The sequence below is a fragment of the Callithrix jacchus genome, chromosome 10 (genome assembly GCF_049354715.1).
Source record: "Callithrix jacchus isolate 240 chromosome 10, calJac240_pri, whole genome shotgun sequence".
Classification (NCBI taxonomy): domain Eukaryota; kingdom Metazoa; phylum Chordata; class Mammalia; order Primates; family Cebidae; genus Callithrix; species Callithrix jacchus.
In genome coordinates this window covers 101,134,207-101,158,205 of record NC_133511.1, presented here as the reverse complement: position 1 = coordinate 101,158,205, position 23,999 = coordinate 101,134,207, and the positions used below count along the sequence as shown (strand labels likewise).

At 41.5% G+C, this 23,999-nt stretch overlaps 1 protein-coding gene and 1 long non-coding RNA gene across 3 annotated transcripts in view; one reads left to right on the top strand and one right to left on the bottom strand.

Annotated features, from left to right (window-relative positions):
* TRIM44 (tripartite motif containing 44) overlaps window positions 1-23,999 on the bottom strand; it is a 144,843-nt gene that overhangs the window by 9,304 nt on the left and 111,540 nt on the right. Inside the window, exon 5 of one of the 2 annotated variants that reach the window (XM_054240757.2) lies at window positions 23,371-23,424. The exons of the other annotated variant lie outside the window; for it this stretch is intronic. Within the exon in view, the coding sequence (XP_054096732.1) occupies window positions 23,400-23,424 (25 nt within the window). The 3' untranslated portion in view covers window positions 23,371-23,399. The remainder of the gene's footprint in view (window positions 1-23,370; window positions 23,425-23,999) is intronic. 2 annotated transcript variants of the gene reach the window in all.
* LOC118145483 (uncharacterized) overlaps window positions 1-23,999 on the top strand; it is a 196,318-nt gene that overhangs the window by 117,264 nt on the left and 55,055 nt on the right. The window lies entirely within an intron of this gene.

The window sequence follows — 23,999 nt, the reverse complement described above, 5'->3', positions numbered from 1 at the left end:
ACAAGGGAGAAAGGCTAGATTCAGCTGAAATTAAAAAGTATTTAATATACTCCAAAAATTATGCTGCTGGGGCACTGTACAAGGAGCTAATTGGGAAGTCTCACTAAATGTCTGAGGAAGTGGTTGCCTAGTGGCAGTAAATGTGCAATCAGCATCGCTGGGGAGATGGACTAAATGCTTGGATCCAGGGACCTTTCTCTACCAGAGTTGCCTTCTTTGTCCCCTCTGTCCCACACTCACCTCCCCCAAGAGCCTGGACTGAAAATAAGGGGGTTACTGTGCTTTAAGGGATCTGAACTTAATAAAGCAAAATGTCCTTAGTCTATTTTAGGTTAACTGAGAAAAACATGAAAATACTACAGTTTTAGGCCTAGTTTTGCTGTGTGACTCTGGGACTCGGTATCCTTATATGAGAAATTAGGATGCCTTGCATTTTAAGTAAAATTTAGGAAAACTCCACACCAGACAAAAGCTAATAAAGCTCTACTCCAACATACAGACTTGCTGAGCTAATTAATTTGCTCTCGTTTATACAGCTGTCTCCCTTAGCTTCCTGTGCCCCTCTCTATCCTCTGTCACCATAATCTGAAGGAGGGTCTAAATGTTCCAAGTCCTTTCACCTCTTTTTCTGGCTGGGCCCAAATACTGAGTTGATGACTGATACTGCCTGATCATTACCTAGTGCAGACCCAAGAGTAAGCTCTGCCGTAAGCAAAAGCCCCGTGATTCTTTGTTTCATCATGAGTCTTAAAAAAAGTTGGCCTTGGCTCTAGCCTCACTGCAATTCCTTCTCAAACCACAAGAAGGGCTTTCTCTCTCTAGTTTGCTTCTACTTTATCCTATGAACGTTCTCTCAGTAATGGCCACTATTCACAGAGGACTTACTTAATGTTCCACAAACTGTGCTAAGAAATCTATAAACATAAACTCAGTGATAGCTTCTGGTATTATCTCCATTCTACAGTGAGAAAAATGAGGTCCAGAGAGGCTACAAGAAGTGCTTAAGGTATACAACTTGTAAATAATAGACCTAGGTTAAGTAATCAGACTCTAGAACCCTCAGAAATGAACTGAACTTGCATAAGCGGTGAGCCTTTTTCTGACCCCTAGTTATCCAGCTGGTAAGTAGCAGCCATTTAAGTTTTCTGAGGCAGAATGTTTTCACCTGAAAAAATGGGATATTAATACCTACTCATCAAGAGATGGAAGATACAAGCAAGTGCTTTTTTAAGATGAAAAAATGCCAGAGGATTACTATAGAAGAAAGATTACTATAGAAGAAAAAGAAATACAGCCCTGAGTTTGTCTCAGCCCTCACAGCTGACTCTGTCTCTCCAGACCTATTAAGGGACCTCTGAGAGAGGCTTAGGTCTCCAGCATGACCTCAAGCCCACACTCTGACCACAGTGCCACGTTTGATCTCCATATACCTTGTAGCCTATTTACTGTTTTTGTAGTTGGCTACCTTTCTTACACTTGGCAGGGCCTGTGTGGGGATGGCCTACTTCTATGGAGGATTAAAAGGAGCCAGCAAGCCTGCTCAGGCCATGCCCTGCAATAGGGAGGTGGTTGAATGGAAGTAACTGGCAGGCTACAAGCCTGCCAGTGTCCCATTTGCTCCCAGAACTCCCTTCTTTAGGACTGAGTCCTTTACTGCTGCTGGATTTAGAATGGCATCATTTACAGCCTTTTTTTTTTTTTTTTAATTCAAAGAGTAACTTTTTCTTTTTTGTTGCTAAGTATTGGTTCCATAAAAAAGAAAAAAATTCCATTATATTACCACCAGGGATAATCACCATTAACACAGTGAAGTATATTTGCCCTATGCCTTCTATACATATATAAAAGTAAGCATCTTTTATAAAATCAGCTCATACTTGACAGGCTCCTTTCCTTCATTGTCTGTTTTTTCCACTCAGCTATCAATCATGGATGTGATATCAAGAAATATATTTCTATAAGATTATGATTCATGATAGATTTCTATGGATTATCATACCTAATATTGGGCATTTAAATTATTTCTATATTTTCACTATTACCCACATCTCAGTGACACACATCATTGTGGATGAATCATCCTTGGTGATTTCTAAAGAAAAATTCCCAGGAGTTTCCTCCTGGGTCCAAAGGCATGTTTGTATTTGTTTAATAAGCTTTAATTTTTAGAACAGTTTTAGATTTACCAAAAATTTCAATGATAATACAGGATTCCCATACCTAGTCTCTCTTATTATGAACGTCTTACATTAGCATGTTACATTCGACAAACTGTGAAAGAAAAATAAATCTCAGGACCCCAAAATCACTAAGCCAAAGGGAAAAGTCAAGCTGGGAACCACGATCAGCAAACCTTCCCCCCATTCTGTTCTAAAATAAGGTGGCTACAAAGATAAAAAAGCTACATACCTCCCTCACAAAGGACAGACAACACTCAAAGTCATTCCTCTGCTCATGTGAGACAAATTCGTATCCAATTGCTTCCTTTGACTCAGTGGAAGGCTAATCAGAAACTCAAAAAGAATGTAACCATTTGTCCTTTATCTACTTATGACCTGGAAGCCCCTCCCGACTTCGAGTTCTCCTGCCTTTCTGGACCAAACCAATGTATATCTTACATATATTGATTGATGTCTCATGTCTCCCTAAAATGTACAAAACTAAGCTGTGCCCCAACCACCTTGGGCACATGTCAGGACCTCCTGAGGGTGTGTCATGGGTGTGTCCTTAACCTTGGCAAAATAAACTCTCTAAACTGACTAAGACCTGTCTCAGATACTTGAGGTTCACAGAACCAATATTGATACATTCATACTGAAGTTCCTATTTTGAGATTTCCTTAGTTTTTCCCCTAATGTCCTTTTTCTTCTCCTGATTTCACTTTTAATAATTAAGACTCTGTAGGCTCCTCGTAGCTGTGACAGTTTCTCACTCTTCTTGTTTGTGATTATGATGACAGTTTTGAGCGGTGCTGATCAGGTATTTTGCAGAATGTCCCTCAATGAGAAGTTATCTGATGTTTTCCCTCACAATTAGGCCATGGTTATGGGCTTTTGGAAGGAAAATTACAGAGGTAAAGTGCCATTATCATTACATCATATCAAGGGTTTATCTATCAATATGACAGCACTGTTGAAGTTGACCCTGGCCACCTGGTTGAGGTAGTGCTTGTCATATTTTTCTGTGGTATAGCTACTCTTTTTTTCCCCATTCCCACAGTGTATTCTTTGGAAGGAAGTCACTATGAGCTGCCTATATTTAGAGTTAGGAGTTATGTTCCCTCTCCTTGAGGGCGCAGTATCTACATTAATTATGTGAAATACTTTCAAACATGAGATTTCTCTCTTCTCCTTCATTTATTTATTTGATCATTTATATGAGTATGGACTCATGGATGTTTATTTTATTCTTTTGGCTACAATCCAGTATTACCATTTTGTTGTTCAAACTGCTCAGCTTTGGCCGTTGAGAGCTCTCCTAACTGGCTCCTGTGTTCCACTGACATATCCCCATCAACGTGGGTTTTCTGTTTGTTTTTGGTGTTTGTGCACTCCCCTACTTTCTAGCACTATAGAGCTAGGCTTAGCTGTCTATTTTCTCCCCAAACGTAAAATCAGATATTCTCCAAAGAACACAGGACATGTGGTTTTAGAGGCATTTGATACTGCCCTCCAGAAATCTTATATTGATTTACATTCATTACTCACATCAGCACAGGAATGCCCATTTTCCCCACACCCTTGCCAATAACGGGGCAATTTCAAAGTGTCTGCAGTGGGATGACCTGGCATGGGATAGTGTGCATATATATGCATGTATGTGTCTATCTGTTCTGTCTCTTTAAAATAACTTCTTCAGTTTAAACTACCTAGTTTCCTGTTGAACTTCAAGAGAAAAACGCTCTGGGGAAGTTAAGTTTTTCCTTTTCTTTGCCTTTACATTGGCCTTCCCCAATTTCCCTTTCCTCCCCCAGTGCTGCTGGATTGTCTATCACTGGGGATCTCCTGTGATGAGGTCTGAAAGGAACCTTTCCTATACCCTCTATGAGGGCCCAGTCAATTTCAGGGGGTGGAGAGTTAGAAGCAGAAATTAGCCAAAGGGTTTACCTTCCCTGCTTCCCATATCTTCAGGGAATACACCTGACCCAGTTTCCTCATCTTCTGTTGGCATGTGTATAATGAAAACCAAATCTCTCTCAAGCAGTTTCCTTCCATAGATATCTCAAACGTAAGATTTAATAAAATGCTGGACTTCAAATTTCCTGTTGCCTCAGCTGCTATATCTCACAAGTTACCAAAGCGAGAAAGAGAAAAGATCAATAAATAAATATACTTGACACTTATCTCTAATCTATCTGAATAGTAGGCTGTGTGTCTGTGCACGCACGTGTGTGTGTGTGTGAGAGCAAGAGGCAGACACACACACAGAAGCAGAGATACACATGAACACACACAGAGACAGAGGGAGTGGGGAAGAGAGAGGGGAGAGGAGAGAGAGAGGAGAGAGAGAGAGAGAGAGAGAGAGAGAGAGAGAGAGAGAGAATAATTTTCAGTGGCTTTGGGAGTCCTATGATGACAATCTTCAATTGAGGTCCTGAAGCTGTAGGAAGCTGGAAGTATACCAACCCATAAAGACCTAGTGCTACTTTTCATATGGCAGTGGGTTATGAATATGGACCTGGGAGTTAGAAACACCTGGGTTTGAGTCACAGCTCTGCCACTTCCTAGCTGTGAGATTTTGAGGTCAGTATTTATACTTGGAAATAGTGGACAACCTAGTGCCTATCTGGAAGAGCGCTGGAAGGATTAAATGAGAGTAATGTGTATGAAGTGCTTGGCAGATATATAAAGAGCTTGACATAGTACCTGTCACACAGCAAGTGCTCAAAACATTTTATAGTTATTTAATAACATCGTATGAAGAAACCAAGACTAAGAGAGGTTAAAAGTCATACAGTGAGTTGGTGGCAGTGAGATCGACTGGAAGTCAGTTTCCGGCTCCTGAATACATCACCATACCTGCAACCCCATTGCTTCTGAAACTGCTATTTATTAACAAAAAAAGGAGAAAAGTTAACACTCTTGCTGCATGTACACTATGGGCACCATGCTGTCATTCCAATGGGCTCAAGATTCCTTCTCAAGCCTGTTTTCTTAGTATATAGGCCATTTAAAAAAATAAGGACAGTAACAGCTATCATGAATAAGAATGCATTCTATGTGCCAAGCGTTGTGCTCAAAATCTTAGGAGCACCATCTCCCTATCCCACTCAGTCCAACAGCATGTCCTACTGACTAGCCCTGCATGACCTCTCCCATTTGTGTCCATTCGTCTTCTCCACTGCTGCCATCTCCTAGTTGAACTACTGGAATTACCTCTTGACTAGTCTGTCTACTTCTCATCTTAATGCATTATTGTCTATTATCCAAACTGTACTCAGAATAATATTTCAAAAAATGTGCAATAGATTATGTCAGTGCCCTATTTAAAGATCCTTCGATGGCTTCCTAGAACCCTTAAAGTCCATAACCCAAAAATTCCTATATGCTTTGGCCCCTCTCTCCCTCTCCAACCTGATTTATGCTACCTTATAGCCAAACTGGCTTGCTTCCTGTTCCCCTAAAAAGCTGAGCTTGTTTCTGCTTTAAAGCTTGTGCCTTGCTGGTCTGCCTCAAAGCTGTTACCCTGACATCTTGGAATGAATTACTCGTGAACGTTCAGGTCTCAGCTCCAATATCACCTTTTCAGAAGCTGTCCTGGACAGGAAATCTACTGTACTGTTACACTAAATTGCTATATTGCCTTCATAGCACTGATCACTATCTAAAATTATTTTGCAGTGGCAAAGGTCTTTAACTATTTTGTTCCCTGTCGTATCACCAGGACCTGGTAATGTGCTTGGCACTCTTGAAACCTCAACAAATATTTTTGAGTGAACGAATGAGTAAATGATCAAAACGATCCTATAAAGCGTGACTGTTCAAGAAACCTCCCCAGGCAAAACATGGGCTACTTGCTGGTCATGGAGACACTAGCTAGGAATCTCATGAGTAGCTTACTTTGACAGGTAAACCCAAGCTCCATTTCTTTTCTAATTGTCTCTGCAATGACCAGGCATACAGAAACACCGGAGCTCTAGGCTGAATGAAAATGCTGTATTATAAACTGATTATTCTTACAAACATGTAAGCCTCACCGGAAGCTGTATAGTAAAGGACCATGTGGCCCATGGACAGGGAATGCTGTTGTCACTAAGAACAAAGCAGAACAAGCTCGTATCCGGCCCTCCCTAAACAGAGAAAGCTGAAGAACAAATTCATCTCCATCAGGAAATGTTCTCATCTGGCTTCTCTATAAAACAGCTGCATGTTTGCCAACTTTTAACTCTCCACAACCCAGCTGTGAGCTGTCCCCAAGGCAGGCTTGTACTTTTGACTATCCACCTTTTACCCTAACAGTCTATGAAGCAAGAGAGATGAGGATGATATCAATTCAGCAGGGCCAAGATAGAGGTGAAGAGATGCTTAACTCATGGCTCCCCTCTTTCCCTCAGATAATATGTCAGCAGAGGCAGGGATCCAGAAGTGGGAGAGTTGGGTTAGTTATTGTGGTGGTTGAGACTGTGGAAAAAGCACACAACTAAGTTCTGAGACCACATTCCAGCACGCATTAGCTGTACAACCTTGGGTGAGATGGCTCTTTAAATTTTCCGTTATCGGTAAAAAGAGGATAATTACATATTATAAGCACTTACAATTAATAAATGGATGTTATTACTTACTAGACATGGAACTAATCACTTCACCAAATCTTTACAATCAGTTTTCATAATAACCTTGTATAACAGCATTAACACTCCATTTTACAGACGAAGAACATGCAGAGTAGAGAAATGAAGTAACATCCCAAGGTCCCGGCTAAGCAGAGCTGAAACTATCAAGGCCTGGCTTTTGTTTTTAGCCCTGAGCAATGATGAGTGAAGGCAGCAGATGAGGAACTGGTGACATCAGCTGGCTGCATTTATTCAGCTGGATTATTTGTAATGCCTCAGTACTAGTAGCAGAGGAGGTAACTGGTACCTTGTTGCTAAAGATGTTCCAAGGCCTTGGCAGACTCAAACTCCAGTTGGGCACCAATTACCAGAAAACTTTCTCCCTGTTACAGGGGATCCCAATAGTCTCTTAGTTTGTTTGTTTAATTTTTGAGACAGAGTCTTAATCCGTCACCCAGGCTAGAGTGCAGTGGTGCGATCTTGGCTCACTGCAACCTCCACCTCTTGGGTTCAAGCGATTCTCCTGTCTCAGCCTCCTGAGTAGCTGGAAACACAGGCACACACCACCATGCCAGGCTAATTTTTGTATTTTTAGTAGTGATGGGGTTATAGAATGTTAGCCAGGATGGTCTCGAACTCCTGACCTCAGGTGATCTGCCTGCCCTGGTCTCCAAAAGTCCTGGGATTGGAGGTGTGAGCCACTGTGGCTAGCCCCAATAGTCTCCTTTAAAAAAAAAAGCACAACAATTTTTTTTTTCAGTTTTTACAACTGCAGCCAGTCATAACTTTCCTGTCGTAACCTGGCTGCAAAGTGGCCATTTCCCTCAGACTCTCATCTTGGTTCCTGAGGGCTCTAGCACAGTCCTGAAAAAGGGCCTGCCACCAAGACCTGTTCCCCTGAACTTAGGACAGAATCTCATTGAGTCAGGTATCAGTTTCATTTTCAATTCTGTCTGTCCTGCAGTGAGAGACACCAAGGTCTCACTCATTTGATTAGGTTACATAGAAACATCTTTCAAGGTTTGAGCTGATTTTCACTATACCCTACTAAAGGAGATGAAATCTAAATTAGGTCAAGATGATGTCCCCCATCTGCCGTCAGGGAACCAGTGATGCAGGTGGTTATACTGTAAAAGTCAGTCTTTGCCACTTGATCTCTTTGGAGGCTGCATTTGTTTCTCATTCACCGTATTAACCCACGTTTAGCAACATGCCTGGCACTGAAGACATTTGGCAGCTGGCATATGGCGGCTCTTATAACTTGCCTTGGCCTAGGAGGAGGGATTTCACTTGTGAGGTAAAAGGCGGGGAAGGCAAACCTTCAAGGTAAAAAACTACATCCGGCAGGAAAGCAGACCTTTCTCTAGGAGCACTAAGATCTGTCTACTTGAAGAACTCCTAAAGGAGGGAGAATAATATGTTAGGATCATTCACTTTGGAATGAGACCAGGATTACCATCCAAGCCCTTCAGCTCTGAGCTGTATAACTTTGGCAAAGCTATTTAACATCCTCTAGACCTTGGTTTCCTCATCTGTGAAATGGGGAGTCATTCCTTCATTTGTGCTTTCAGTGAACAAGTATTTATTAAGTACCCACAGTATATAAGGCACTCAAATAGGTAAAATAACAGTGAAAGAGACCGACAAAGTCCCTGTTTTCACGGAGCTTAACTTCCAGTAAGTTGACAATAAACAAGTAAATATTTCAGATAGTGGATATGAAGAAAATAAACCAGGATGCTGAAATAGAGAATGATGGGTGCATATGCATGTGTGTGTGTGTGTGTGTGTGTGTGTGTGTGTGTGTGTGTAGGGGTGATTCAGGAAGGGGCAATATCAGGATCTACCTCTTAGAGTTGATATCAATATTAAATGAGACAATGGATATAATGTGTTCAGCCTACTGACTAATGAGTACTCAACTAAATTCAACTGTGTTTATATCACTCCCATCCTGAAGTCAGTGGCTACTCTTTCACCTTGCAGTGACTGAGCTCCAAATACATGACAGTGATGGAACACAGTGGTGTATCAGGTATCTCCACCGTTCAGGAGCTCACAGTAGGGTGAAGAATGTAGCTATATGCCATGAGAGAAGAAGTGCTAAATTCCACTTACAGAGTCAGAGAAGACTCTATCACTGAGTGTTGACAGATAGATTGGTATTTTCCAGGAAGATAACAGGGTGAGGAGTGGGGTATGCCAGGTGGAGGGAATAGCTTGAACAAACTCTTGGAGATGTGAAACAGCTCAGCACGTTCAGGAAGATGTGAAAAATTGAGAATGGCTACAGATAAAGTATGAGAGGTCCACTGAGAGAATGTGTCTCATCAGCAGCTCCTAATGCTTATCTTTATGGGTCATGCTTGAAGTGTCTCCCAAGAAAATGGAGGCATGTGAATGGAAAAGAACAGGAGATGAGAAGGGTGTCAGGGCTCCATACGGCGTCTACCACACTGCCAGCACTTCAAAATGTGAACAAGGGCTATGCTTAAAAAATTCAGGCTGTGTTCTGTGTGACACTCCTTGAGGCATCACAAACAGATGTTTCAGGAAAAAAAAAAAGAAAAACAAACACTCAGCGGTAACTCCATATAAAGCCTACATGGGGGCCAGCAGGCATTATGCTGCTCAAATGGGATTGCGTCATCAGCACAGATCTGAGACTCAGCTTGGAGAGTATTACAGGTGCCAATGTCGGGATGCTGGGGGTCTGGAGTGAATAGACACTTGCTCCCAAGCAGAAGCCAGGCCTCCCTCTTTGCCAAAGCCAGACTCACTTATCCAGGAGTTTAAAGCCTGTGCCAGGGACAGTGAGAGGGCTCTGAAATGGGAAAACAAGAAACCATGAGGAGGTGTCTTATGCCTAGTTAATAACTCAAGCATCTCTGGCAGCATGTCTTCTCAGATAAGTATAACTGAGAAGTGGATGTTTATGAAAGGGAACAGAGGGTCCCTGTTGTCCCACTTCCTGGTTTCTTCCCTGTTTACTACCCAGTTCTACCATTCCCCTTTCAGTAAGTGTTCTTGTTATGAGTTTCCCTAGGAAATGGAAAAGAATGTAAGAAAGCTATCGCCACCTGCACTCCAACCTCAATACTTCAAAAGCTCATAATACAGTCAACAGGTCTGGACTGTAGGAAATCTGCCCCTCCTGGGAGGAGGGCTGCTTGATGTAGACAGCAAAGAGATGATGAACATCACATCTCATTTACTTTCAGCCAATCTTACTAGAGGCTCTCCTTGTACTGCAGTTCAGTGCTCTCATATGAGAGATGGCACTAGTCTGGTCACCACTAGATGACCCAAAACACATAAAAACACAAAATAGGAGAGCTGAAGCACAGAGAAGAGAGGAACTGAAGACTCCATCCTTTATATGTCACTGCCCAATCTCAAGACTGGACAAAGACCAGTGTTTGAACTCAAAGGACTGCTCTATGTACTGGAGGAAGTAGCAGATACCAAACATGAGAGCATGTGAAAAACAGCAAGGCCTCTGCCACTTTCAAAAGATCTCCCATAAGCCATTAAGCCTAAAGTCCCTATTAAAATTGTTCCTTTAGTCTAAGGCACTGCACTCAGAAGGGTCCTTGTAGTTTTGCCGCTAGTTAAACATCAGTATGTATCACAAGACAAGAGTATGCCATGGGACAACCACCACAAACCACTTGAGTGCAGAAGAGCTTCCGGATGAGCCAGCTGTCATCTTAGGAGGTGACAGGATGAGGTTAAGTTTTGCTGGGAGAAAGAAATGATAATCTTTAAAGGGTCAGGACTAGGGCATAAGTACAGGGTGCTGAAAGAAGCAGATAAGATTTTTAAAGACACATTTTGCCCTCTTCCCAGTTTTCCCTGACGCCAGCTCTGCTGTGACACCCAAATGACATAATCCTACAACTTCAGACCTGTTTCACCTACATGAAGAAGAACCTGTTTATGGCTTATTGTCAATAGAAATCAAGTGTCATAAGATGTACTTATGATACCTGAAAAGCAGTTGCTCATCACTGGCCCAACTGGAGGGCCCAGGCAGAAGGAACAGTAAATACGGGGAATATGCCTCTTAGAACTGAGTAAGACCCAGTTGCTCTTTCAGACTGCTTAACTGAGGGGCGGCTGTCAGTAACTTGGATGACAGGGCTCCCTGCTGTCAGAACTCTCAACTTTGCCTTTCAGGCTAAGACGGGCAGAAAGTGCAGTCTTTCTGAAAGACTAAAAAACTAAGAAACTAAGGCTGAATCCAGTCCTTTTACTTATTAACTGAGTCCCCACTGGGCAAAACTTATTCCACTGGGTCCCAGTTTCCTCACTTGTAAAAGATGATCAATGATTCCCAGGTTTTTAATGAGCATAAAAACATATAGCACATGGTAAACTATTAAGTGATCACTTTTCTCATTAAACACTGTACAAAGCAGTACCCTACTCATGCTAAGCTTTCATAACATATTGCTGTATCCCCTACTTCTTTCTTGGATTAGATGATTTCTAAGGCTCTTTCACTCTCAGTCTCAATCAGACTCAAGTTTAATATAGAACAATAACTATATCAGATGGCTCTTCTACACTAGAATGAGAAGTTAATGAGAGGTGTATAGATCTTTTACTTTCCTACACACTCAACCACTCAGTACTGACAACATTCCACTGCAGTCTTCACTCAGCCCAGCAGAGATGGGTAGGAGGGAGGGAATGACAACAAATTATTTTTCAGTCAACCACTTTGGGGAAAATATGAGAAAATTCTTTTGAGAGTTGTTTTTAAATTAAAAAAACATTTGCTGTGAGACAATAAATCTCCTCCTCTATAAAAAAAAATTTTTTTAGGGCCTCAGGCTGAAATATACACAGGAAAGAAAAAAGGAGTTAAAAAGAAGAGTCATAATTCTGTGTGTAAGAGTTTGAGCAAAGCCTGTGGAACAACTTAGTTTATGTTCAGTAAAGAGAAATTACTTCCTTCCCAGACTGCTTCTCCAACCATCTCTCCTGAGTCTGATTTCTGATAAAGCTCTGAGCTCTGGTGGGACTAAGACCTCTGATGACTAATCATATGCCTCTTTTTGCCCACTGAAGAGTATGGAAAGACCAGGCTTTGGAAATGGAGCCATGAACTGTAGGGGTCCAGCAACCAAGGCTGAGAACCACTGGTATGTGTGAAAGGCAAGACAATCACTTCATTTTAATTGGCATGAATGGTCACAACATGGCTGCAAATGACATTCTTGTTAGGGGTCAAAACCAGACTCTCAAATTAGGCCCAACATAGGAATATAAAAATTGTCTCGAGGAAGAGAATAGAATGACTCTATGAATCTGATATAACTCCATACTAGAGGCCTTATTTTCTTTCTTTTGTTCCAATGGCCCCTTCTCTCCCTTCCCCCTCCCTTTGGTAGAGAACAGTACAACACTGAAATCCACAGATAATCCTTGAATCTCTGTGGCAGCTCCAGTTCTAAACTCCTCCTTTACAATGATGGTTTGAATGTCTGTTAACAAGTCATAACAAAGATCTCTCTTGCTCCAGGGTGGAATAGCCATATCCTTTCTCTTTCCCCACTCAAATCATAACCAGCCTAAGTCTTCCATTAAGTCTGTGCTGACCAGTCCAGCCTAGAGATTACTCATCATCCATCTTCAGGCTCAGAGAATCTGGGGTCCTGCTTGTAGGACTAAGGGGGAACATAGTGGCTCTACTGTTCATGGAGGAGCAGTAGAAATGTAGGATCCCAAGGGCTGGTAAGACCAGGTGAGCTAGAAGTAGCCTAATCAAGGGAATAAGCATGAACAACTGCCATAGGGGTAAGGCTGGTATCAGAGCAGGTGAGGAAGGGGAGAGTGGCAGCCTGGAAAGTGAGCCTTGTAATAAACAGGGTAATTCATTACAAAGGCTACGAAGTGAAGCTGTGAACAGTGATAGACTCTGGATGTCTCTTTATGAAGTCCTAGCTCACAGTATGTTTTGGGGATAAACCCATAACATTCAGGCAGGTCACAAAAGATTGGGGACAAGGCATTTAACATAAAATCCATTTCCCTAACATTGACAAGACTCTGGATGTCTCTTTATGAAGTCCTAGCTCAGAGTGTGGTTTGGGGATAAACCCATAAGGTTCAGGCAGGTCACAAAAGATTGGGGACAAGGCATTTAACATGAAACCCATTTCCCTAACATTGACACCTGCTACCACAGGTGTCTCTTGTGGTAATACTAACTCGGTACAGACACTTGGCTTTTCCTCCTCTAGACAGGGAACTGCTGCTTCAAGGCAAGTGTCCGGATTTATCACTTTCGGCCCTGATTAGCAGCCAGGTGTATAAGATTTGTAGAATGAAGATACAAAGAACTTTTTGCATTTTTCTTTCATTTGCAATACCTCAGTCACCTACTTTGGTGAAGACAATCAGAATTAGAAGATTAAAAAAAAAGTGGGGACATTCTATGCCCCCTGGTCGCAGGCTGTGGAATAATGGATGATTAGCTCTAGCTGTACGCAGGCTGCTCCTCAGGGCATTCCATTCACCTTGCGGTAACAACAAAGACACTGTGGAAATGTACTGTAGCTTCTCTTGCTTTTTTGTTTGTGCTTTGGCTGGTGTTAAGAATATGGTTGTTTAACCATTCCATAATCTACTACAGATTATACTTCCAGACACGATGGCCAACCCAAGGTGGCAGAAGGTGTGACAGCAATCTTCAGAGCCACCCCTCCAGTTGCTAGCCAGCTGCTCAGGGACATATCATCTCGCTTTGCTGGAACAGAGCCTTGCTTCCTCCTCTCATCCCCATGCCCGCCCACACAGCTTTCCCAGAGGTCAGTCACAAGTTCACATCAAGCAACAAGCAGGGATTACAAATTGAGTGCCTGCTGGGAATATCTTTCTAGTGTCAAGCAACCATTAAAAGCACTTAAGGAAATCACAAAAGGGAGGCTAGAGAATACTTACAGAAAGCTAAAGGATGGGGAGGGCAGAAGGGAAAGTGTCAGCCCACTTCCTACCTTGGAGGGAAAAACATGACATAAAAAGCAAAGTTGGCTATAAAGAATGAACCTGAAGAATGGAAACTAAAGAACATTATATCTTCCAACCACTCTCCTGTGCCTGGGAAATCTTTTGCTAACACAGAGAAAATGACATTTTAAGCAACTGTGTATATTTAAAAAATGATTCAATGAACACATATAATAGGCATTCATATGTAATCTCTTGTCCAATTAGGGCTGCATCTCTGTGAAGAAGGCATTATGATTCTGTTTTACAGATATGGAAAATGAGGCTCAGAGGGGTCAGTGACTGGCTGCAAAACTCATGTTCTTCCCACTAAAAAGAAGGTTGGGTGGGAATGTGAGTCTTGCCAGGTCTCAGTAGCTATTGCTCCTGGGTTAATTAGGTCCTACTGCGGGTGGTGTGCAGAGCATGGTGGCTTATCCTGTACACCTGATTAAAAGAAGAGTCAACCTCTTTATCTTAAATGAGCTAATGAAGGCTTTGATGGAATCTTTCTTTAATCTCCTAGTTGAACAATACCTTCTTTAAGGTTATTGCATTGGTCTTATCTAGGCTGTTTCTAGATAGATTTGAGAAAACTAGTTCTTGCAAATCTGCCTTTCAGATATTGACATAAGAGTCAGGTGATGTATTGTGTAAAAATTAAGGCTTGAGAGACTCCAAGAGGGAAGAGTATTCATTATGAAACAGAAAATGAAAGATATTGAAATTGTACAACTTAGTTTTTTGTTCTTAGATTTTCAGCAATAAAAACCTGGTGAAATTTAAGATCACCTAAAGATACATAGAGAAATTTTGCTTCTCTCCAAGCCAAATTTTAGAATCATTATCGCCCTTTTGTGTTAGAGACAAAACAAACATTTCCAAACCCCTTAATCTATATACATATTGTATGTGTGTATATACACATACACATACATATAAATACACACCCATTTTAAATTCAGTTTGCAATCACTATCCCTTCTTTGATTTGCCTTGCAATTATGGAGTCAGTAATCCTAAACAAAGTAGATACTTTTTATTAAGAGGCAACTCTTGGGCCGGGTGCGGTGGCTCAAGCCTGTAATCCCAGCACTTTGGGAGGCCGAGGCAGGTGGATCACGAGGTCAAGAGATCGAGACCATCTTGGTCAACATGGTGAAACCCCATCTCTACTAAAAATACAAAAAATTAGCCGGGCATGGTGGCACATGCCTGTAATCCCAGCTACTCAGGAGGCTGAGGCAGGAGAATTGTCTGAACCCAGGAGGTGGAGGTTGCGGTGAGCCGAGATTGCGCCATTGCACTCCAGCCTGGGTAACAAGAGTGAAGCTCCGTCTCAAAAACAAAAACAAAAAAGAGGCAACTCTTGATTATTTAAAAGATTTAAATAAGTATGGTATAAAAATGTGGTATTTTAAAGAAACTTAGAATACTCTTATATTATGTAAACCACCACTTCTCCTCCTTTTAATACATAGAACCCTTGAATGAAGATTTGTAATACTGGATCTTACAAGTTATTTTCAAGGTACCCTTTAGCTGCTCAGATCCCAAGCCTCAGAAACAATATTTTTGCCATAGATATACCTAAAAAGATCTATTTCAAGAATCCCCTAGAGACAGGCTGAATATCCAGAGCATTATGACCTACATATTATTTCAAACATAAGAGAGGTCATTTCTTGGATTGCTGAGTACTCCTGCCCTTATCCATAATGGGGCTACATCCTACCACAATCCAGAGTTTCAGCATCTTTGACTATTTAAATCCTCTACATCATGAACTAACTCTTGTCATAAAGGTCAGTTCACATAATGAATCCCAAGCCCAGCACATTCCCAGTAGGCCTCTGCCTCACTGTTCACCCTCAACACTGAAGGCTATGTCAGTGTGAGGCTGATAGATGGGGTGAGTTCTACCACGAAGCACATCGGGAACCTTTGCTGGCTGTGTATAAGAAGGGGCACCCTTCTTATACAGAAGACTTTGGGACACCCCAAAACATGTATCTCTCAATCCGAAGGGCTTTCCCGATTTTACTTCTACAAAATCTGACTATAATTTGTGCCCAAAACACCCACTCACAAAGAAAACTGCTTGCAAAGGTTCACTGATAGGTACAGGGAATTACCTCCAATGTGCCCTTTCGGGAAAGGGCTAGACTCTCATTTCACACACACAATTCATTCTGACCAAAACATTCATTTTACATGAATGCAAAAACATGCACACACACAAGGCATCCCTAATTTCCTCTGGAGTAATGGGAGCCTGGGCAATACTTTAAGTATTCATTTTCCAACATAAATTAGAATGAAGCACTGAAAGCACCAGTGACATCTGCATGGATACAAAATGTATTCATTATGGTTGGTGCTATTACAATGATAGAAAATGCATTCATAATGGCAGCACATTTGAAATAATGTGTTGCTGGATTCTAAGTTCATAAAAGCAATAATGAAGAAACAGGGGTGGCTCACATAAATTAGAAGTAACAGGGGCATAGGGTGGCTTTGAGGGCTCTGGGCAACAACAGTGAGGAGGTACATTCGCTAGATCTACAGGGAGAAAGGTTTGATCATTTAAATCAAAGGGAGATGAGACAAGAAAAGCATCAGGCTGACATTCTGAGGAACTGAAGTTTGAGGGCTCTGTTATACACTAGCATTGTGATCCTGGCCAACTTATGTCAATATCTCCTTACACCTCAAATGTGTTACTCAGATACATCTATAAAATGAGGAACGCCTACAGGACTGCATGGGAAGAAAATGAGAGAACATATATAAAGTGCTTAGCATAGAGTCTGGTGCATAATAAGCATACATACAACCAATACTAGCTTTTGTTTTTGTTACCAGTGAATAAATGTTCCGCTTTGTGATTTTAGGCTCTCCAAATGTTCTTTCTTCTGTAAAGTGGAGCTAATAACACCCACTCTTTCCACCTCACAAACTTATTATAAGGAGGCGAATGAAATGATATATTTGGCAGATACTACTGACTGGCTGACTTACTAGTCATTCCTAACTCTCTCTACTTGCTAACTTCTATTCTGGAGAGTAGAAGAGTTAAATATTTGTGTATCTAGCCTATACTGCAGTTAGGAGTGGCACATGGCCTTGCTTGAGCATATGACACAGAAGGGTAAGTCTTCTGGTTTGGTGGTAGTGGGGTGCTCCTTGGGAAAGTGTTTATTTTCCTGATTAATAGAGACATGGTGCTTCTTCTGACCCCTCCCTCATGACAACATGAACAAAGCTGCAGCTCTTCCTCCATCATAAGGCCACAAGCATGAAGGAAAAGTCCAAGGAATCTCAGAGACACTTGGCAGTCCTAATATAATTAGCCACTAAACCAAAGCCAGACGTCACTTATCTCCAAATTTATTCTGTGAAACAAATATACCTTTACTTGCTTAGACTACTGATACCAGAGTTTTCTGTTCCTCAGAACTGAACACAATTCTAACTGATAAAATGAATAAGTACTCTGGAGAATTAAAAGTCCTATACATAAGCATATGATTTTTCCTCTGCCAAGAATTTCATTCCTTTGGATCCATCTGGCTAATTTATAAATGTACTTTAAAACTGAGATTTAGCAATGTCTCCTCTAGGAAGTTTATGTAAGACCCTACCCCAGCTGAATTAGCATTCCCCCCACCCTTTGGACTTTGCAAAGTACCCCATAAACTCTTCAATCAGTATATGTAATATTGTTTTAAAATTATCCATTTACTTGTCTCTTTGCCATGTTAGATGGTTAAAATATATTAACAGCAAGGATGCTTACTTGAGCCATTTATAAAATTTCCTAGCACTTGGCATGGCACCTGGCACATAGGAGCCAACTCATTAACAATTTGTTGAAACACTGAACCGTGAAAGAATGCTCTGAAAGGGCATGAAGTAAAGGATAGCCTATGTAGCCTTATCATTGAGTTGTATCTTTGAAACACTACATATAGCTTTTTAGTTCCTGTTACTACTTTCAGAGATTCTAGGTTGGAAAAGCATAGGTCTAGGCAGTGATTTTTATCATTTTAAAAGTTATTCCACTTGATCCTTGTTTGACTTCATAACATTCCCCTACTCCTGGCTCTCTCAATTATTTTATGCCACATAGTCTATTCTTATCTATATAAAAATAATTTCATTTCCTTCCTTGTTTTAGAATATACTCTTCATGATAACCAAAGACATCTTGGCAATAGTCCCATTTGGCACTAAAATAAATGTTCATATAATCCGGCACCTTGCTTCTGAGGTGCCTGAGTTCCATCTGTGTGACTAGGGATCTGGAGGCTTCCCATTGACCCTGGCATATCTGGGCCCTGACTATCCCTGACAGTGAGTTGCTCCTCAGGCTGAGCCTAAGGTGTGTGGTTCTCTCAGAAAACAGATGTAAACTCCCATGTTTTCTCTCCTCCTATAAAGCCAGCTTGTCTCTGGAACTTGTGCAGATCATAGCCTTCTTGAAATAAGATTACTAGCCCCACTGCCAAAACACCCAGAAAAATAATAATAATGCTGACTAATACAATATCATTCAGATTATAAATCAGAAACATGCTTCACTGTTATGCACATTACATTAAACAAAAGGCTGAAATATGAAGTGGTCTGACGCGGGTCTGAACTCCCTGTTCCTCTGCCTCATTTTTGTTTGGATGGCTTTGTTCTGTCACGTTTCAGCTCAAAAGTGACCTCCTTAGCCCTTCTTTGAACACCTTCCACACTGTAGCTATAGTAGCTTCTTCTCCCCAGTCCCTTTCTACAAATCAGGTTTCACTTCCTTTCTAATATGACTATCAAAAATTATTTTGTTCAGTTAGTGGTTTATTAGTTTTTTGTCTAGATCTTCCCACTAGAACTAAATTCTGCCAGAGAAGGAATCTCATCTGATTTGTTAATCCTATATTCTCAGTACCAAGAGCTGTGCCTGGCATAATGTAGGTGCTTAATAAATGTGTGTTGAAAATGAATAAAAAGAAAGAAGGCAGAGTGTGTTCACTGAGTCAATTCATTAAGTTTCCTTTTCAGAGTGAGGGTGGGTTTGGGCTGATGGGTACTATGTATTTAATATGTGTAGGGGTGACAGGGTTGGGTTTGAGATGTTATGAGGAATTGTCCAAAGAGTTCTGGTTGCCATTTATAAAACGTATGAATACTGGAACATATTCCTTTATCTCTCTGAGATTTAGTTTATTATCTATTTAGTGAATTTTCCCAGAGGATCAGTTTAACAATTAAATGAAACAGTGATACCACAGAGTATCAGTTCTTCTCTGCCTGTCCTTAAGGCTCTAAAAAGCAATGCAGGATCCCTAGGAAAGTGACTAATGCTTCTAGCAGTCACCTTAGTAACTGTTATAGTTCTTCAGGGAGATAATCTCAAGCTGCTCTATCAGGGTGTCTAGCCTACAGCCAATTCTGAAGTCCTGAGTACATTCTCAAAACACTGAGCACGGATACCTTCCAAGGATATTAGAGATTTATCCTCTCTTCTCAACCTTGTATCAACTCATATTAAACTGGGGCTGATGTTATCCCACAGAGGTAGGCTTATAAATCTATTTTAAATAAGTCTGGGTCCTGATTCTGCCACATGTGCTTCTCTGGCCTCATCCTGCAAGGTATTCAAAATCATCAAAAATTTGTGGTCCTCAGAATTTTTTAAAAAACTATTCTAAAATTTGTATATAACCAAAAAGGAGCCCAAATAGCTAAAGCAATCCTAAGCAAAAAGAACAAAGCTGGAAGCATCATATTACTTGACTTCAAACTATACTATAAGGCTACAGTAGCCAAAACAGTATGGTAATGATACCAAAACAGACATAGACCAATGAACAGAATAGAGAACCTAGAAATAAAACTGCACACCTATAGCCACCTGATCCTTGACAAAGTTAAAAAAAATTAGCAATGGGGAAAGGTCTTGCTATTCAATAAATGGTTTTGGGATGGCTCACTAGCCATATGCAATAGAATGAAATTGGCTGCCTACCTTTTACAATATACAAAAAATAACTCAAGATAAATTAAAGATTTAAACAGATGATCTCAAACTATAAGTGTTGGGAACCAGCCTAACCCTGTGCATGGGTGCCCTGTGTCCTGGCAGTGATGAGGGAGTGAGAAAAGAAATAAAGACAAAGACACAAGAATAGAATTTTAAAGCATGGGTTCAGGGGTCCAATGCACTCTCACAGGGTAATCCCTGTTGGCAATGAGCTCTGGGTTCCAAGCGTTTTTATTAGGTATATTATCTTGTTAGTGTTGCAGGCTGTGGGGAGTGGGGTTGAGGAGGAAGATGGCTGGAGGAAGAACATGTGTCTGCAGCATTCAATGGCAAATCCAGTTCTCCTAAGAAATGCTAACTAAGGACACTGAGATTTTACCATCCATCGTCTATCCAGGTGTTTTGGCAAGAGAGGTGCAGCAGTGCCGTAAGATCTGACCACACACAATGCATCAAGGGGCTTTTATCTCCCAAGCATTGTGGACACATAACAATTGGAATTGCTCCATATTCTGAGAACATAGGCAGAGCCTGTGGTGTTCTTGTGTCTCTGCCCTGAAAGGCTTTCTGGCCTTACCAGCACCATCTGCAAAGACCCTCTCGAGTCTTATGAGCCGAGGTTGCATTTCCTTCCCAGAGTCTTTTGCATAAGCTCCCTTAACAAGATCCTTACACAAACTCTATGGTGGGAAGAGTTGTGGAATCAAAGCAGGTTCTTTTCTTCTGCTCTGCAACCACACCACAGTGTTCCATGGTTATAGGGAGCTCTCAGATGGTCTTTACCATAGGCCTCCTGTTACCACTTCATCTGTGCTTTTTTTTACTACACCATAGTTTGGATATGATCTGTGGCACAAATCACAGTGTATAAAAAGCAAAGCAAGCTTGTAATCATTTAACTGTAAGTAACATAGGCCTGCCCCGGCCATCTCATCCCACATTAAGAATTCTAGAAAAACGCCTAGGAAACACCAACCTGGATATCAGTCTTGGCAAAGAATTAATAAGTCCTCAAAAGCAATTGCAACGAGAATTGAGAAGTGGGATCTATTCATAATTAAACTAAAGAGCTTCTGCACAACAAAAGAAACTACCAACAGCGTTAACAGACAACCTGCAAAATGGGAGAAAATATTTGTGAAATATGCATCTGACAAAGGTCTAATATCTGGAATCTATAACAAACTTAATTCAACAAGCAAAGAACAAGTAACTCCATTGAAAAGTGGGTCAAAGACATGAATAGCTACTTCTTTAAAAAGGACATCTGTATTAGTCCATTTTAACGCTGCTGATAAAGACATAATACAGACTGAAGAAAAAGAGGTTTAATTGGACTTACAGTTCCACATGCCTAGGGAGGCCTCAGAATCATGGCGGGAGGTGAAGGGCCCTTCTTACATGGCTGCAGCAATGAGGAAGATGCAAAAGTGAAAACCCCTGATAAAACCATCAGATCTCGTGAGACTTACTCACTGCCACTAGAGCAGCATGGGGGAAACCACCCCCATTATTCAAATTATCTCCCACCAGGTCCCTTCCATAACATGTGGGATTAGGGGAGTATAATTCAAGATGAGATTTGGGTGGGGACACACAGCGAAACCATATCATTCTGCCCCTGGCCTTTCTAAATCTCAGGACCTCACATTTCAAAACCAATCATGCCTTCCCAACAGTCCCCTAAAGTCTTAACTCATTTCCACATTTAATCAAAAGTTCACAGTCCAAAGTCTTATCTGAGACAAGGCAAGTCCCTTCCACCTATGACCCTGTAAAATCAAAAGCAATTTAGTTACTTCCTAGATACACTGTGGGTACAGGCACTGAGTTCTATCTGTGAGACATGAGTAAATACAGCCATTCCAAATGTAGGAAATTGGCCAAAACAAAGGGGCTACTCGCCCCATGCAAGTCTGAAATCCAGCAGGGCAGTCAAATCTTAGAGTTCCAAAATGATGTCCTTTGATGCCATGTCTCAAATATGTGTCACGCTGATGCAAGAGGTGGTTTCCCATGGTCTTGGGCAGCTCCACCCCTATGGCTTTGCAGGGTATAGCCTCTCTACCAGCTGCCTTCATGGCTGGCCATAGACACTTTTCCAAGTGCATGGTGCAAGCTGTCAGTGCATCTACCATTCTGGGGTTTGAAGGACTGTGGCCCTCTTCTCACAGCCTCACTAGGCAGTGCCCCAGTAGGGACTCTGTGTGTGGGCTCTGACCCCACATTTTTCTTCCAGACTGCCCTAGCAAAGGTTCTCCATGAGTACCCCATTCCTGCAGCAAACTTCTGCCTGGGCACCCAAGCATTTCAATACATCTTCTGAAATCTAGGCAGATTCCCAAACTTCATTTCTTGACTTCTGTGCACACACAGGCTTAATACCATGTGGAAGCTGCCAAGGCTTAGGGCTTCCACCTTCTGAAGCCAAGGCCCGAGACAAGGCTGGAGTGGCTGGGATGCAGGGCACCAAGTGCCTAGGCTACACACAGCACAGGGACCCTCGCCTGACCAAGGAAACCATTTTCTCCTAGAATTCCTGGCCTGTGCAGGGAGGGGCTGCTGTGAAGACCTCGACATGCCCTGGAGACATTTTCCCCATTGTCTTGGGGATTAACTTTTGGCTTCTCCTTACTTAGGCAAATTTCTGCAGCTGCCTTGAATTTCTCCTCAAAAAAAAAAAAAAAAAAAGTTATTCTTTTCTATCACATTGTCAGGCTGCAAATATTCCAAACTTTTTTGTTCTGTTTCCCTTTTAAAACTAAATACCTTTTTTTTTTTTTTTTTTGAGACAGAATCTCACTCTGCTGCCCAGGCTGAAGTACAGTGGTGCTGTCTCAGCTCACTGCAACGTTCGCCTCCCAGGTTCAAGTGATTCTCCTGTTTCAGCCTCCTGAGTAGCTGGGATTACAGGTGACTGCCACCACACCTGGCTAATTTTTCTGTTTTTACTAGAGACGGGGTTTCACTATGTTGGCCAGGCTAGTCTCGACCTCCTGACCTTGTGATCTGCCTGCCTTGGCCTCCCAAAGTGTTGGGATTACTGGCATGAGCTACCATGCCCATACAAAACTGAATGCTTTTAACGGCACCCAAGTCACTTCTTGAATGCTTTGCTGCTTCTAAATTTTTTCCGCTGGAGACCCTAAATCATCTCTCTCAAGTTCAAAGTTCCACAAATTTCTAGGGCAGAAGCAAAATGTCACCAGTCTTTTTGCAAAAACATAACAAGAGTCACCTCTGCTCTAGTTTCCAACAAGTTCCTCACCTCCAGCAAAGACCACTTGAGCCTGGACCTTACTGTTCATATTGTTCATATCACTACTAGCATTTTTGTCAAAGCCATTCAATAAGTCTCTAGGAAGTTCCAAACTTTCCCATATTTCCTTGTCTTCTTGTGAGCCCAGCCTCTGCATGTTACCCGGTTCCAAAGTCACTTCCACATTTTCAGGTATCTTTTCAGCAACGCTCCTCTACTGGTAGCAATGTACTGTATTAGTCCATTTCACGCTGCTGATAAAGACATAACCGAGACTAGGGGAAGAAAAAGAGGGTTAATTGGACTTACAGTTCCATATGGCTGTGGAGGCCTCAGAATCATGGCAGGAGGCAAAAGGTACTTCTTACATGGTGGTGGCAAAAGAAAATAGGAAGATGCAAGAACTTGTGAGACTTATTTGCTACCACAAAACAGTATGCAGGAAACTGTCCCCATGATTCAAATTATCTCCCACTGGGTCCCTCCCACAATGCATGGGAATTATGGGAGTACAATTCAAGATGAGATTTGGGTGGGCACACAGAGCCAAACCATATCAACATCCAAGTGGCCAAAAAACATATGGAAAAATGTTCAACATCCTAATCCAGAGAATTGCAAATCAAAACCACAGTGAGATACCTTCTCGCACCAGTCAGAATCACTATTACTAAAAAGTCAAAAAACAACAGATGCTGGTGAGGCTATGGAGAAAAGAAAATATTTATACACGATTGATGGCATGTAAATTAGTTTAGCCACTGTGGAAAGCAATTAAAGAGCTTAAAACAGTTCAACCCAGCAATCCCATTACTGGGTATATATCCAAAAGAAAACAAGCCATTCTACCAAAAAGTTATATGCACTCTTACATTCATCACAGCACTATTCCCAATAGTGAAGACTTGGAATCAACCTTGTATGCCCATCAGCAGTAC